The sequence below is a fragment of the Punica granatum genome, chromosome 5, assembly GCF_007655135.1.
Source record: "Punica granatum isolate Tunisia-2019 chromosome 5, ASM765513v2, whole genome shotgun sequence".
NCBI classification, from domain to species: domain Eukaryota; kingdom Viridiplantae; phylum Streptophyta; class Magnoliopsida; order Myrtales; family Lythraceae; genus Punica; species Punica granatum.
This window is the reverse complement of record NC_045131.1, coordinates 11,388,069-11,404,574: the sequence shown is the minus strand read 5'-3', so window position 1 is coordinate 11,404,574 and position 16,506 is coordinate 11,388,069. Positions and strand designations below refer to the sequence as shown.

Genomic DNA, 16,506 nt, shown 5'->3' with positions numbered 1-16,506 from the left:
TCAAACTTGCTTGATGAGCGGAATTCCACCAGCGACTCCGTCGTCGACATAGTCTTGTGCAGATCCTGTACGCCGAGGCATTGCAGCTCCTGCTTAGCCCACGGTTTCAGCCCATCCATGAACTGGAAGAAGGCTTCTTTGTCAGTCAACGACGGAATCTGAAGCGTGAGTTCCGTGAACTGCCACACATACTCCTAGAGTTCACCCTTGTGCTCCAAGCGTCGAAGCTTGGCGCGAGCTTCATCCTCCGCATACTCAGGGTAGAACTGTTGGCGGAATTCAGCCTTAAACTCCTCCCAAGTGTTGACCGTGTTGCAACTTCAATCGTCGCACCTCCGACGCCACCATAGCAAAGCGACATTCACAAGGTACATGGAGACCATCCCCACACGGACAACATCATCCTCTACTCCCGTCGTGTAGAAGTAAGTCTCCATACTCCATATGAAGTTGTCCACGTCCTTGGCCACCCTAGTTCCCTTGAACTCCTTGGGCCTAGGGACATTTGGACGTGCGCTAAGCTGACCCATGCCACCCCCGTCGACACGAGTCCTCCGCACTTGCACGAGCTCGGCCCTGAGCTCATCGATCTCAGCACGCATGGCCGAGACAAGGGCTTCTAGTGTCTCGTCCCGCTTGGTCAGCTCGTCCACTGCAGTGTTCAAGGCGCCCTGCATACCCTCTTGAAGCTCCTCGCCCTTATATAGGCACTCGATATTTAATGTACATCCAATTACTTCTACCATCTACTGGTATAAATGCAATTATCCCAACTACTGATATTAATTGCAGAAGGATCGGGAAACTTCTAGAAGGTTCGGGGACCGAGGCTCTCTAGAAGACTCCATCGCATGCATTCCCTAGCAAACCTCAACAACTTCGGGCTCTCTCGATCATCTTCGATATTATGAAGGTCCGTTCGTAACACATACATGTCAAATATGGATTCAAGACCAAGCTCACTTTAAATATAAAATGAGAGAAATAAATATTCGAGAGCATCGAAATAACACATAGATTAAGATACGATACGATGTCTTTTTCCCTACCTTCAGATAATTTACGACTAGTCATCATCTGCGATTGGCACGTCAAGCTAGTTGTTGCCCGAATACATAAACCTGATGGAACAGTGCATTCAATGAAAGATGGGGAAGCTAGCGGCTCGTGAATTTATTAAGGATCGTAGTCTTACTGTGGTACGATTGTATGTGTGGTTTATTAATTATTCTTTTTCCCCTTAAAAGTGTCCGATAGAAGCAATAATTATTTGTGTTGTGCAGAGCGAAGAGGCCTTTCATAAGAGAGGCAAAAGGCAGTACCAAAAGATTCTTTAAACAAAGCCGACGCCACTAAGGCTTAGACGGCAAACGCCATCTGTGACTCTGGCTCTCTCTGGATCTATGCATATTAATGCTCTCGTTCTTCTTCTTCTTCAAACATTATTATGCTCCGTTTGAATTCAAAATGAGATTTTAAAATCTTACTTTAACTTAATTTTACTCACAATAAAACAAAATAATTCATACAAAATCAAAAGGTGGGCCCCATTTATACCACTCTTTTTCAAAATCAAAATCATATAATTCATACAAAGTTAAAGGGTGTACCACATATATAACCATTTATACCACATTTTTTCAAAATCAAAATCTGATTTTAAAATGTTATTTACAAACCAAACGCACCATAAAAATGTATTTGTAAAACCATTTTTTATTTTTTTACATCGACCTAGTAAAAAATATACTATAGTGCATGGGCAAGCAACCTTCGCGTCCTAACTCATATCGAATAGGAGATTTAAGCCTTAGTAATTTGGTTGAGGCTATCCATAAGCTAAAGTGGATGCCCTCGCTAAAGATGGGGACGGGGTTGCAAGAGCATTTTGTTCTTTTCTTATGAGTTTTCCGTGGATATAAGAGTTCTCTTTGTGAAATTCTGAATTGACCACAACCTCTATTTACGCATGACAAAATTTACTTATTTATTTACTTATTTATTTTTGTCATTTCAAAAAATGACAAAATTTTTATTGAATGAAGCGTTCGGTTTATCATAAAAAAAAAGATAGGAGAAGAGAAATAAAGTAAGGAGTTTTATTGGCTAGAATAGAATTTGAGTCTTCTTATTATAGGCGAGAGCATCTGTCATTAGACTACGACATCCCTCTAATTTTGTTTTTTACTCTATTATTATAAATTTCATTTTGTCTGTTACTTACAGCTTGTTTAGATATGCGAGTTGTTTTGTATAGAAACTCTTATAACCCTCCATGACTCGCTCATTTATAACCTTCCATAAACCTCAATCCAGACAACCAAAGGACTCAACTGGAGAACCAAAAAACATTAAATTTGTTAATGATCAGGAGGGTGAAAAGAGGGACAGCTGGAAAAAAGAGAGCCGGAAAAAGGACAAGATAAAAGAAAAGGACCGTTGGCCCAAAGGAAATTAGACCGGGAGCCCATAAAGCAATATCAGTGGGGCCTGTCCATTAATTTAGGGCCCATTTAACCTGTGGGCCCACCAGGGTCCCACGGGGGAACACTAACTAACAGCTAGCTTCTGCCGGTGACTCATCACCAGAGCTGGTCCACGTGTCCGCCAAGAAGGACAGGAGCTTGAATGGTGGGCCGATGAAGTTGGCGCGGGACCCACAGCTTTACTCGGCGTTTGGCTACCCTGTTCCCGCGCTGGGCTGACAGCTTCAGTTATTACCGATATAAAAGCTTTGCCAACGTAAAAACGAGGAAAGAAACGAACGAGTCCTTGCCCTGATGGCTACAGGGCAGGAATTTTGTCGAGACACTCGCTTGGCAGATGGGGGAAAGCCAAACGATCCCACGGCAAAACATTGGTTCCGTGCAAGTTGTCGGGAAGTCGGGATTCGTCTAGCTATGGACACCTTCAACGCCACCTTCCGATATACTTTAGATTTACCGAATACGCGACACGGATAGAACATTGATATATCATTTGAATAAATTCAGGCTCCACTTCTGAGAATAATAATAATAATAATAAAATCAAGGTCTTAAAAATTTTAATGCATTACTATGTATTTCGGCATGAGTTGTTGATATACTTTGAGAACGTCTGTCTGATGATGTCATGAAATGAACCTTAGTTTAAGATGCTGTGGTGTTTTATCTGGGAGCATAGTTAACATCAATGGCATTGTCTAATTGATTTGAGACATTTGAAGATAGGATTGGCATCGATTTGACGGTGCAAATTGTGATTGACAAGCCGAATATATACCATTACGAAGAAATCCTCTTGGAACCAAAATGGGAATTAATAGTTTGAAGTTGTCTCTCTCCAATTTAAATTATGGGCCTACCCTTAGAGAGTAGTTTGACCCAGTTTCTGAAATTCCGGGCTGGCCCAAGTTTTTTCCTTTCTGGTTATGTTTTTAGAGCAATTCTTTCGATGGGATCGCGAAGTGTTCTTAGTAATTTATTGACTTAAATTAATTTTCATTCCAGCATCGGCTTGGCCCTATATGCTAAGCATTTCGATCAGTTTCAAATCCTTCTACTACAGATAAAGCACGGCCACATTGGGCCACATCTCGTAATTCTTATAAATATATATATATATATATATATATATATATTTATATTTAATGCGATTTAGAAGGTCTCATTGTTGATTTTGAACCAGTCCTATGTTATGATTATATAGCGAACATTTCGTGCTTTTCTCGACATTGGATCCAGTTCAAATTTTCTTTCCAGAAAAACCTATACTTCAAGATGAACTTATAGGATCTGTCTGTATACATGTCATTAGTTCAAGGAAGGCCATACTTCATTGGAAATCTTAAACTTTCACCAAAGGTCTATCCCAGGCCATACTTCATTGAAAATATATGCAAGATGTGTGCTGCAAGAAAGCAACAGGGAAGCGGCAAGGCAAAGGTACTGCGGTGTATGAACAAAATAGTACTACTATATATGATGCTTTATACTGGAGGAATGACTATTATCTATGGTCTGCCTATGTCCAATTTAATTTTCCTGTTCATACAAATGTAATAACCGGACCTTCCTCATCCTTGCCAGCAAATTTTCCGACCAATCCCTTTGCCTTGGCCCATTCGATCTCCCAATTCGTCCTGTAAATGACCACCAGAATCGACACCGCGCAAGCAACTTGGGCTGCCAGAAGCCCATAGCACAGGCCCACGAAGCCCATTTTCCAAACAAAGCCCAGGGCCACAGCCGCCGGCGCACCGACCAAGTAAAATGAGCAGAAGTTGATTGCCGCTCCGGTTCCTGGCCGGGCGCTCCCTCTGAGTACCCCACAGCTGGTGGTCTGTGGGCAGTTCGCGAGCTCGCATAGCCCAATAACTGGTAGAACAGCCATTGTCAAATCCAGAATTTCTCTGTCACTGGTGAAGACTCTGGTCCAAGCCTGCCTCCCCAGAGTTGTCAATATCAGCCCAAGAGAAGAGCCCATCAGGGCTAGCCCTATGGCCACTATCGCTGCCAGACGGGCCAAGTGCGGCCGGCCTGCCCCGAGCTCGCTCCCGACCCGGGTGGAGACGGAGGCGCCCAATGCTGCTGGGAGTGTGTACATAAGTGATGTAGTCTGTATGACAATTGCGGCTGTGGCAAGTGCAACGTGCGGGCTGGGCAGGTAGCCTGCGAGGATGGTCATGAACTCGTACCACCACCATTCCAAGCACACTCCCAGGCAACTCGGAATCGCTAGCCCCAGCAGCCGTTTCCAGTCCTCCATAACCGCACAAGTGCTGGAATGATCGGACACTAATGGTGTCAGGACTGTGTCACTATCAGGCTCATAAGTTGCGACGAGTTTAAGATCAATACTATCTTGTGCCGCCCACGGATTCATCGATTTCCATTGACAGCCGGCCCATGTTGAATCTACTTCGGGGGAAATTGTGCTTATGGAGAAAAGGTATAATACTAGGAAAAGGACGTTGCAGAAGTTGGTGATAAAGTTGGATATTGCGATTCCGGGGACCCCAAGGCGTAAAGTGAAGGATAAGAATACGGCTGTCGGAACGTGCAAAAGCGATGCAAAAAGGGTGCACCACATCAAGGGCCATGTCGCTCCGTTGCTGCGGAGGTATATACGCAGCGGGTGGAGGAGGCTGCTGGCAACGAGGTCAGGCAGGGCGAAACGGCAGTAGACACCCGCCATATTAGCTATATCTGGCCTCTGACGGAGGGCTAGCATTAACGGCTCGAGGTTGGCCCATAAAAGGCCGATCAGGGCCGAGGCAAGGAGAAGCATGAGGATGGTCTGGCACAGTGTATGGCGGGCCAGCTTGGAGTTGCCAGAGCCGATAGCCTGGCTGCAAAGCGGGTCCATCCCCATGGCGAGCCCCGATAGAACAGAGTAACCGGTGATGTTGGTGAAGCCGATGGCGAGGGCGCCGCCAGCAAGCTCGAGAGTCCCGAGCCGACCCATGCAGGCCACAAGCACGAGATTCCTGATGTAGCCCACAAGGCCAGCCGCCAGTCCGGGAACGGCTATGTCGGCTGTCCTTTTCAGCTCCTCTGCTACCTAGTACACGCAAATTAAATAATGCAAAGTGAAAACGGGCCATCCATCTCGCACGCCTTGGGTCGATATAAATTAAGGATCCAGTTGTTCCTCGCACAAAATGTACTTTAATTTCCTTGGGATTTTTTTTCGAGTTTTTGTGATCAATTCAAGTCACACCATCGATCATCGACACAAAAAATGGTGGCTTAAGATATTATTGAACATGGCTTGTCATAGCTAGAAACTATGAAGACCCAATACATGTGATAATCCCCATGCTCTTCGACCGTTGTTAGTAGATTCTTTGGCCAAGGTGTAGAACTGAACATGAGGTCGATGGTTACGCACGTAGATCATTTTATCGGGTAGAATATTTTTTGAACAAATGAGAAAAGTTGATGGGGGTGTGAGGATATAGTGTAGTACCTGTGGCACTTTCAGGTACGGTGGAGACTCTGCGGCTGCGACCATCTTATTGATTTTCTTGCTTTCGTTTTCTCTCTGATATGAGGGATTGACCGTGATTGAGTAATTAAAAGAAAGAGTGTGACGGAGGAGGAGGAAGGATTTCTTCAATGTGTGGGCAAGGGAACTATATGGTCTCACTTTTATAGTGAGGCTGATCATATATTATTGTGTTAATTATAAAATAAATGTAAGAATACACCTTTTAATTTTTGGGTTAAACTTTTGAAATTATTGATGAAATTTTTTTCGGTTATAAGGGAGGTCGGTGGGACTAATACAATGAAGTAAAGATTTTAATAACAAATAAAGGAACACGTGTTTGTATTCTCAAGTTTCGGCTTCTCTTGCTACCGAAAAAAATAAAGGTGCATGAGTAGTCCGAATTTGAAATCTCTCGATTACTATGTAAGAGTGTGCTCCACTGTATTACGCTTTATTTTCATGAAAAATTATGAAGGGAGAAAAAATATCTTCCACCGAAAACAACAATTATGAACGCAAAAGGTTCTTTATGATTTTTCCCTTTCCAGCTGATATATTCAGAAAAAGACATTCTCCATAGCTAAAAATAAGTTTTTCTTCCTAGAAATAATTTGGAAGTATGTTAATATTGGAGTTTGAAGCTGAGACGGTTTGTCTACACACTATCAAATTTTACATTGTAATCCACACTCATCTGGAAGTAGCTTGACGCTGATGTATTTCGTCGATATTTCTTTCCTTTTACGTGGCAACCATTTTAATTCAAGAAGGTATGGTATACCACGTAGTAGTATAACATGTAAATAGTGCAACGGCCAATTAGCGCATAATCGCGTGGATATACTTACTCTGGATCGTACGCATGCATTTTCTAATTGGTCCGTTGCAATACGTGTACCATGCACAAAAAATGAAGATATTTTTTCTTTCAAGATTTCAACTAATTAAGCGGAACAGAATTTTATCTAAATATAAAAAACCAGTACCTAATTTCTGAAAATCAATAAAACATATCGACTAGGCTCATCAAGATGTTTATCATTTATCAGTATTATTGCATGTTAAGATATTTCTATAAGTTCAACGAGGCACCGCCTAAATGATCATAAATAAATTACTTCGCAAAATCATGTCGAGGCTATCGTTACGTTATATTAGTAGAGCAAGCAGTTCAAGCCCACGTTCCACACGGCTGCTTGAATCATACTTTGTCACTTTTCAGCATTTAATGAGAACATGCTCACGTTCCCAGTTGGAAAGATTAATACGCACGTTGTATTTCCTCATTGGCTATCTCCACGTGAGTAAAATGTGTGTTCTGAATGTCCATCGACATTTTAGGTTTTCATGCTTGCTGTCGGGCAGCTCTCTCACTTCTTCACCAATAGCTGGAACTCTGCATGTGGATAAATGTTCTTCTTTTCCGGCTGCGAGGGACTTATAAAGGATAGAGTAACGAGAATCAAATGGAAATAGGGAGTCTCAATGACAAAAATCGAATCCATCTTGCTTCCGCATGCGTTATCCCTTTCTCACTTGTTTTACTTTTAGCTCTTCTTATTTGGAAAAAAATATGTTCAAGAAATTTTTACAACAATTTTCAAAGAAAAATTAGTTGTCAACACAAGGATGGATCAAATCGAGATAAGGGTGACGGTTGATTATGTATATTAGGTTTTTGTTGCTATTTAATTGTTTCCAACCTAGGTCACATTTCATCATGTCATTATTGGGCAGAAACTTAATCAATTTCATTGGTAAATATGACGTAGCACGGCTCTTAATTGGTGAGAGCATTATTCATAATCCAACCGTGTAAATATATGTAGCTAGGGAGACTGGTCTTAATCCTCAAAGTATTTCTAATGGACCGTCTCGAACCATTCCATGCAGAAATATCGCAGTGTTAATTTGTAATCAGACTATCCTTATCTATGGGTGATGAGCATGGAGATACACTCATGCCTGAATAGAGAACAATCATCAACATATGTACCATATTTATCTAACCGAAGAATAACTTCCTCAAAAATATTCATTGAATTTGTTCACTGCATCACTCCACCGAAGTAAGGAATCCGAATATTTGACTTTTTTCTTTTAGCAAAATGCTCTCTACACATGATTCCAATAATAGCATATAACCTGTGCAGATGAATCCAGAAAACTATAATAGGACCAAAGACTACCTTACACGTTTTTTTTTTTAGTGAATCTTAGTGTTCGAAAACTCAATTAGGCCACGATTAATTCAGTCGAGTTAGGTCGGCTCACTAAGAGGTAAATATCTCCCAGCACATATTTTTTGCATTCACAAAAACTCAAATCCGAGACCTTATTTAAGCGGAACAAGCGCTGAACTGCATGAACCAACTCACGTCAGTTGACCCGACTAATTTAGTCGAGTCAGGTTGGCTCACTAAGAGGTAAAGATCTCAGAGTGTAGATTTTTGCATTTACAATGACTCGAATCTGAGACTTTACTTAAACAGAACAAGCGTCGAACTGCTTGAATCAATCCACGTTAGTTTACCTTACGCGCATTTAATAGAGGAGTCACACTCCTTTGTCCATAAAAGCTTTTGCATCTTAATCTTCTTTCTGAGTGTCTGCCTATTTCCTCTTTTAACTTTGATTTTGTTAGATGAAATAGCAAAATCAATCTCTCTCATGCTAGCACATGCTTTATCTCTCCATACCATATCCTCTGACTAGTGATATTATATAGATATGGAGAATATATACATGTACATATCTATACATATATAACTAATCTTCAACTTATTTGGCTTTACGTTATTTCTAAGGATTAATTATTTTTGCGAGGTGAGTAGAAACATAAAGATAGTACCATACTTATTCAAGTGATTGAAAACAACCCTTAACGGAAGGACGTCGTATGAAAATGACTGCGATATTTTAATCGACCATTTCGAGAAAACGAAATGCATTTCCATCTTTTTCTAGATAAAGAAACTTGTCAATGTTGATGTGAGAGACCAGCCCAACTTGAAGTCATTTCTACATGCTCCTTTTCCACACACTAACAATTAAATGGAGCCATATTGCATGTGCGTCCAGTTTTAGGATTTACGCTCCAACTAATTAAAGGAGAAATAATTATAAGACCTTATAAAACACAATTAATCATTATCCCCACTTTTCTAATAATCTCTTTTTTTTTAGAATTTTTTTCCTCAACAGGTAGCATTTCGATCACTTTTTCCCCATGTTATCCCATCTGCCTTTTGGCCCTTTTGCTCTAGAAAATACAATAAAGTTTATTTTCCTTCCCTTCCATCCCCCAACACAGTTCATGATAAATTTAAGCCATTCATTCCTCTTACCGGTCGAAATTTCTGAGATGAACATCAGGATTAAGGTCCCAGCAAGAGAGTCTTAGGGGCTCAAACAACCGACAAGTTCCCTATTGAATTTCTCCCTCAACGTTCGACAAGGGTTTTCCCGTTTCTTACTCTCTCATCACTTCCTTAATTCAGAAGTCTCAAAGCCCAATTATTCATACCTTGACCAAAGGAATTTAAAAGATCTTGATTGGAATTAGTAGAGATTTTCTTTTTTTCCTTTTTCATTGCCAAAGACGCCTATATAGATCTCTTGCTTCTTAGGCGAGAATACGTGCACCGCACTATTTCAGCTTTTAATTAGTAGAGATTTTTTTTTGATGTGAACTATGGTATTCAAAAGCCAAATTGGACCCCGACTAATCAAGTCAAGCTGGGTCGGCCCATTAAGGAGTAAAGTCCTCCCAGCGTGAATTTTTTATATTTACAAGGACTTGAACCCGAGATCTTGTTTAAGCGGAATAAGTATCGAACCGCTTGAACTGACCTATGTTAGTATTAGTAGAGATTTTAGTTATGTTAAAAACAAGCTTATCCTTTTTCTTATCAACAATGAGTTTATTCAATTTATTCAACGCATGTTTCTCTTGAAAAAGATTTCAACTTGGAGAATTGTGGATGGAAAAAATCCACGATTGGAAGAATTTTACTCCTTAGTAGTTAGGTGGTCCCGACTCGAATATAAATTAGTCGTGATTTATTGGACATTTGGATATCAAGTAGTGCACACTGAAAAAAGAAATATTTCTTTTGTTCTTTTTTTGTACGTGGTGAAAAATGCTAGAAACAAATTAGAATTAGTAAAAAGAAATTGAGGAGGACCAACGGGGTTATGAAGACCATATATATGGCCTTGGCCACATATAGAAACTTGATCGTGAAAGCAAAATAATCCGAACTAAGTAAACAGACATAGAGAATGGGGCTTGGAGTTATGCCATGAGTTGGTGACTCCAAATCATGTGGTATGGGATTCAATCCTCATAAGTGGGCCTTCCATATTGTTTATTTAAATTTTATTATTCTTCTATTAAGTCATGGGCATCTTATAATGAGGAAAAAAAAACAAGAAGATATAAACAATCCAAGATATTAATGAAGAAATGATACTCTGGTTTCACAAGATACATACTGTTGTTAACTTTTCTGAACAAATTGGCGGTTTTTCTATTAGAATTATTATAAGTTTATCATTCCAAAGACCATCCATACTCTACGACGACAACTTCATGATATTTTCTTTGTATGGTTCGCATTATAATACATTATTTGTTAGATCTTTTTATTCATTTATAAGGAAGATTCATTCTATAAAAATAGAGAAAGTAAAAAAAAAGAGACATAAGAGTTCCACTAGTAATAATCGAATTCAAAATTTCTTAATTCTGAGTAAACAACTTATACCACTGAGCTAATTTACCTTCCTCTCTTTATTGGGAATTTAATATTGCTATTTGCACGCTGGAAGCTAGTTGGAAGAATTTATATATATATATATATATATATTCTTAACAAATAATTATTTTCTATACTCTTTTCTTTTTCTATTTACATAGTGAGAAATCTAGCTAATTCACGCCAACTGATCCCAGTGATTTGTGTGAATAAATTGATTGGACAAGGTAAGTACGGATATACAGGCCATGCAAGTAGTTCAATAAGAAATACTCTTTTGTATGGATTCGCGGTGACTCGATCTTGGTTAAAGATGTCACACCACATTACTTCTAGGCTGATAAAATAGCAAGTGCATACTCACGGTGGTATGTAATAATAATTAATATATCAGAGCGAGTGCAAGTGCATATTAAAGATGATATCTTTAAGGTCTTAGTACCCAAATTAGGTCAAAGAAAGTTAAAAGAAGGTTGAGTGACTAGTTTGACGTGTTTCATATCAATCAATATATAATATATTAAAGCAAGAAAGTAGGATTGTGAGAGCTCTATTTAAAATCCCTCAGCTCCTTGTAAAATTGGAAAATTTCTCAGCTCCTAGTTGAGCAACCTTTCACTTGCACGTTTAGGAAGAGGTTGCTTCATGCGCAAGAATGAAAAATATTCATCTCTCTGTCTTGGGGAAACAAAAAAATTAATAATTAATAATTAAATTCAGTTTAATTAGCAGCTGAGACGAGATTTTGTTTGGGCTTAGATGAGGGGGTTGTGAGCTTTATCGTGATGATACACAAAGTCGGTATTTAGTGCAAGAGTTCTTTCGTTTCATTTGGTAGCAGACGGCTGATAAATTTACTCATTGCACGTCCTAATCAAGTTAATTCAATCTCACCAAAATTTACTTAATAGCATTTTATGTAATAAAAAAAAAGTAGAAATGAAATGGATTATTTGCTAGAGTTGTGGATGCTTGTGGGGCTATATATTTTTCGGACACACAGAATCACATTGTTGTGCATTCACTTGTGAAAAATTACAAATAATTAACGGAATGATTGCTGTACAATAGTGAAAGTGAATATTATAGCTATAAATAAATGTCACGTGAATATGTATACAAAATTATAATAAATCACTTTATATATCTCAAATCATTCAATGAAGTGTAGATAAAGAATGAAATGAATCTACATATAAATATATAATGACGAGATAAAACAACAAGGATGAACGTGGCTCCTTCAGTTGGATCACTGATGCTGTCTCATTTCCGTTGAATGGCCAAATCCTCAACTTATAGTTGATTGACTTATCATTTGCCTAATGGAGATAATTTGGCTCATAGGAAAAGAAAAATTATTCGTCTCTCTATCATTCTGATTGGGTAAAGATAATTTTTCTTGAGAAGTGACGCACGATCTTTAATTCATCTCTCTCTATCTCGTCTGCATGGATCAACACGAAATGATACATAATGTATTTCATGATTCCGAAATGGAGAAAAAGGACATGGATTGCCGCAGCCTCAAGTCCAAGAAAGCCCCTTCAGATCTCATTTTCTCCACCTCTCTTTTACTGTTCGAACTTCTCGCCGACCTTCAAGAATGAGAAGTTTCATCAACCGAATCTTGCCCGTACAGTTCCATCAGCTTCCTTTCACTCCCTGCAGTCGTGGACTCACCCTATCCTTTTTTTGGCTGAGCAAGGTGATGATCTACTCACCCTCTCCTAATTCCTCTTCAGTGCTTTCCAGCATGAGCACATTTCCGAACAAAGAAAAACAAACAGAATATGGTGATTCCGACGCTAATCTACGTAAATCATTGTGCGGGACTTCGCCATATCCGGGTGCTGGCGTTCTACATCATTGTGATTTGGTCCGCCTATATTTTCGATTCTTCATGACCCTGTGAGTTGCTTGAACATTATTACTTTTTCAGTACTTATTTGAGGATTGGGAGTGATGAAATAGCTGCAGGTAGGTTGATTGCAGTGTTACGTCAACACGCTGAGATCTGGATTACCTTAGTAGGTTCGATTAATGGCCCAAAAATCAATCATTATCGGGGAATTGATCATGGAGTTGAATGGGATTTTATGGGAGTATGTAAGAAATTCCTTCCAAGTTGTGTTGAGGAAAATGAGAAGGTGCAGAGGATACATTGTATTGTAAGAATTCCATTAGAAACATAGCTTGTGTGCATTAATAAAAGATCATTGCGCTACTATTTTTCTTTTTGTTGGATTCATTGCATTTCTATGTTCTACTGTAACCCCATGCATTACTTTCTTAAACAGTTCATGGAAATCATTGGCTTTTAGGAAGGTGAAGAACAAGGATTTCCGAACCACATAGTTCGAGTGGCTCAGTTGGATATGCAGAAACTGTGCTGGCCGAGTGGTTTGGGGAGGGAAGGGAAGGAGACGAGTTGGAAGGTGATATGGTCTGGATGGCAGGAGGGGGAGGAGGTGGGGTTTGCTCAGTGCCAGAGGCTGCAGATTGATCAGTCATGGGAAGAGGGGAAGGTCGGGATAGAGTCGGCAGAAAGGGAGAGAGATTGAGAAAATAGGAATCCTACAAAATCATGGCTCCGATACCATGAGCGATTGAGGCGTGACCCAATATGGTCATTGCGATTTGTATATACAGACACAATTTGGTACATTGAAGTGTTTCGATACACAATGATCTATACAAAGAAATAATATCCCGAAATATATTCTAATAATATCCTTTGTTACTTATATATTCTTATCATCGATGTTGAGAGATCCTCAAATATTTTGATCGTCTTTATGTAATAATGTAGTTGTTCCATGTAATTTGATTATTTGGGAATAGCTTAACCTTTTTGGGACGGTTAGGTCTTGTTAGTTCTCTCATGGGGGTTATGGTAATAATGATGATGATTTTGTTTATAGTTGACTTGGGGCCCGAGTGAATGAAAATTAGCAAATATTCGGTGAGTATTATTCAATTATTTGGTTATATAAAACCCAATTATAATGTTTAAAAGTGAAAATATGTCCTAACAACTGACCCACATATTTCCATTTATAAGCATTCTGATAGATTGTTACTCATTTAAAATGGATGAGGAACACTCAACCAATATTTTTTTAATAAAAAGAGATCTTAGATTCATGTATTTGTTCATTTTTATATTAATATTTCGTTAGTACATTTGTCTATAATCTATGTATGTAAATTACCGAGAAGACATTTTATATATTGAATATATGTAGGATATCGAGAAATTCATTATATGCATAATCTTTCGTGGTTCATGGAACTACCCACCCAATTCTCGAGCAAATGGCCCCCTCTTCTTCTGGTTAAGGAATTCTCTCAATGGACTTCAACAATTTTTATTTGATAGGAAAGGGGCATAATGGCAATAGAACTTCTTGAGATGTTAGTTTATATAATTTATATATTAGAATTCTTTGTCCTTGGAGAATGTCTATATATTTTATTCTTCATAAGGTGTTCGTACTTCAATTCAATTTTTTGTATTTCATATACACACTATATTATTCCTATTATCTCTTAATATATGTGTTTTCGCAAGTAAATATCGCCTATCAATATATTTCTCTCTCTCTCTCTCTCTCTCTCTTTTTAACTCGCTCGCAATTTGTAATAGAATGTTTGTAATATTTATTCTGTAAAATAAATAATTTTGTTATGTATTCTTCTATCTATATTAATCATATTATTATACATGTCGATTTCCCAATTATGTCATAAAAATCAATGTACATTAAGATCCCGTGCAACGCGCGGGTAAAAGACTAGTGTAAATAAATAGCACTACCTTTATGTTTCACTTAAATCTAATTTGCTGCATACCGCAATAAGGAACATTAATGGACAGATATTAAAATTCCTGATCATAGATCATCCACATTATTTTGTCTCACCACCATTTGCTTCATCGCACCAGCTACGATTAAAATAATGCCAACATGTTATCTTCAGTCAAAATCCAAATATCCGTACATGATACACATAATCATATATTGGGGCATACTCTTTAGCTTATGCATTAATAAAAAGGTATTTTAAAGATGAGAAATCACAAGTTGAGGAATTCTGAAAGAATGATTATTGTCACATTCTCGCCACTCCCCAACTTTTATATATTATAATTGATATGATTTGTGAGGATAATATTTTGGAAATTAACAATTACTATGTCAGTGATGAAAATCATCAATTCTATGGATATTATAGTCCGGCCCATTAGGGTCACACAACATAATTGCCTGGAGCCTCTAATGCTGGAATTCATTCTGTCCAATCTGAATCGTGGTGGGCCTAAGGAATTTTACATGTTTTGCACTCTTGCTATATATATAAAGCCCATATGAGGATTACAAACTTTACAATGCTTAGTCTAATTGATGAGGGCACTCTTAACTCTAGGTTAGTATATTTATCATCTTAATTTGTTTTAGGATCCAGAGTCATCGGGATATCAAAATTCAATTCTCATCTTCAATGTTAGTTAAAGGATTTCGATTCCACCCTTCAATTACCAACAAAAGGTGGCATGTTTCAATTACCAACAAAAGGTGGCATGTTTTTTAATGGGGTATTTACCTAAAATGACCCATGATTTATCCGTTTTGTCAAATCTATCATATGTTTTTTTTGTTAAATTTATCCCATGGTTTACTTTTTGCATCAAATTTATCCCGGCGTTATTTTTTCCGTCGACATCTAACGGCCGTGCTGACGTGGCAAGTGTGGCCCACTATCTCTCCACGTACCACGTCAGCACGGCCGTTAGATGTTAACGGAAAAGATAACGCCGGGATAAATTTGATGCAAAAAGTAAACCATGTGATAGATTTGACAAAAAAAAGAGCATATGATAGATTTGACAAAACGAACAAATCATGGGACATTTTAGGTAAAAATCTCTTTTTTTAATTGATGAGGCCTAGTCTAGATATATGTCCGCTTACGCGGATTTCATACACTTGACGAGATCAGCTGGAATTTGCCCCATTTATTTTTCCTGGCTTTTTGTTTATTTATTTAGGGATCAATCCATCACAGGTTCCTTTTCCATTCTAGGGATTGTAGTTTTGCAGAGATATCGGCCTCTGCGATCAACTTGAGGCTGGGGAAGGTGATGGGTGTTCAAATAAGTGCCCTCTTGGTTTCTTGAAGCAATAGCAAATGGATTTTGTTAGGATCTTGGTTTTCGGACCTTAATCACGTGCAGATCACGAGTCTCGAGTGACCTGCAAAAAGGGAGAAGAATGGGAGGAAATTCTGATTTTCCTTTTCAATATTTAAATGAGAATGTATCAACGAAAAGTAGAAGAATTGAACTCAGAGTTTCTAGGTATCTGGAGATGTATTTATAGAAATCCCGAGATATTTATATCGAGATATCATAATCTGTATAGAATATTTGATAACAAATAATAAGTATATATACTTTTCGTATATGTGGTTAGAGATAGGAAATAATATCTCGTAAATAAAATTATATATCAGTAGAATATTCAAGAGACAATATCAAAGGTATTAGGAAATATATGAGAGAAATATCCTCAATAGGATTTAGTTACTCAATCTGAAGTATCAATGTGGTCATAGAACAGTAAGTCGGGGCAAACGAGTCGAATCAATTTTATGATTCTTAATAGGTTTGTTATCTTACACGGAAGAATCGAGCAAATATTTTGTGAATATTACTCAGCAATTTTCTGGTCCATATATTTTCGGTCCTATTAATTTCTTTTATGAA

At 38.3% G+C, this 16,506-nt stretch overlaps 1 protein-coding gene and 1 long non-coding RNA gene across 2 annotated transcripts; one reads left to right on the top strand and one right to left on the bottom strand.

The window, feature by feature from the left end:
* Window positions 1–3,798: 3,798 nt before the first annotated feature.
* LOC116209632 (protein DETOXIFICATION 55) lies at window positions 3,799–6,116 on the bottom strand. The gene is made up of 2 exons (XM_031543331.1): window positions 5,953–6,116; window positions 3,799–5,544 (listed from the first exon to the last, which is right to left on the bottom strand). Exons 1-2 carry the CDS (start codon window positions 5,995–5,997, stop codon window positions 4,030–4,032), a joined length of 1,560 nt encoding a protein of 519 aa, XP_031399191.1. The 5' UTR covers window positions 5,998–6,116; the 3' UTR covers window positions 3,799–4,029.
* A 6,000-nt stretch (window positions 6,117–12,116) lies between these two features.
* Window positions 12,117–13,479, top strand: LOC116208820. Its single transcript, XR_004157129.1, has 2 exons — window positions 12,117–12,444; window positions 13,037–13,479. It is a non-coding gene; the product is annotated as an uncharacterized LOC116208820 (long non-coding RNA).
* The last annotated feature ends 3,027 nt before the right edge of the window (window positions 13,480–16,506 follow it).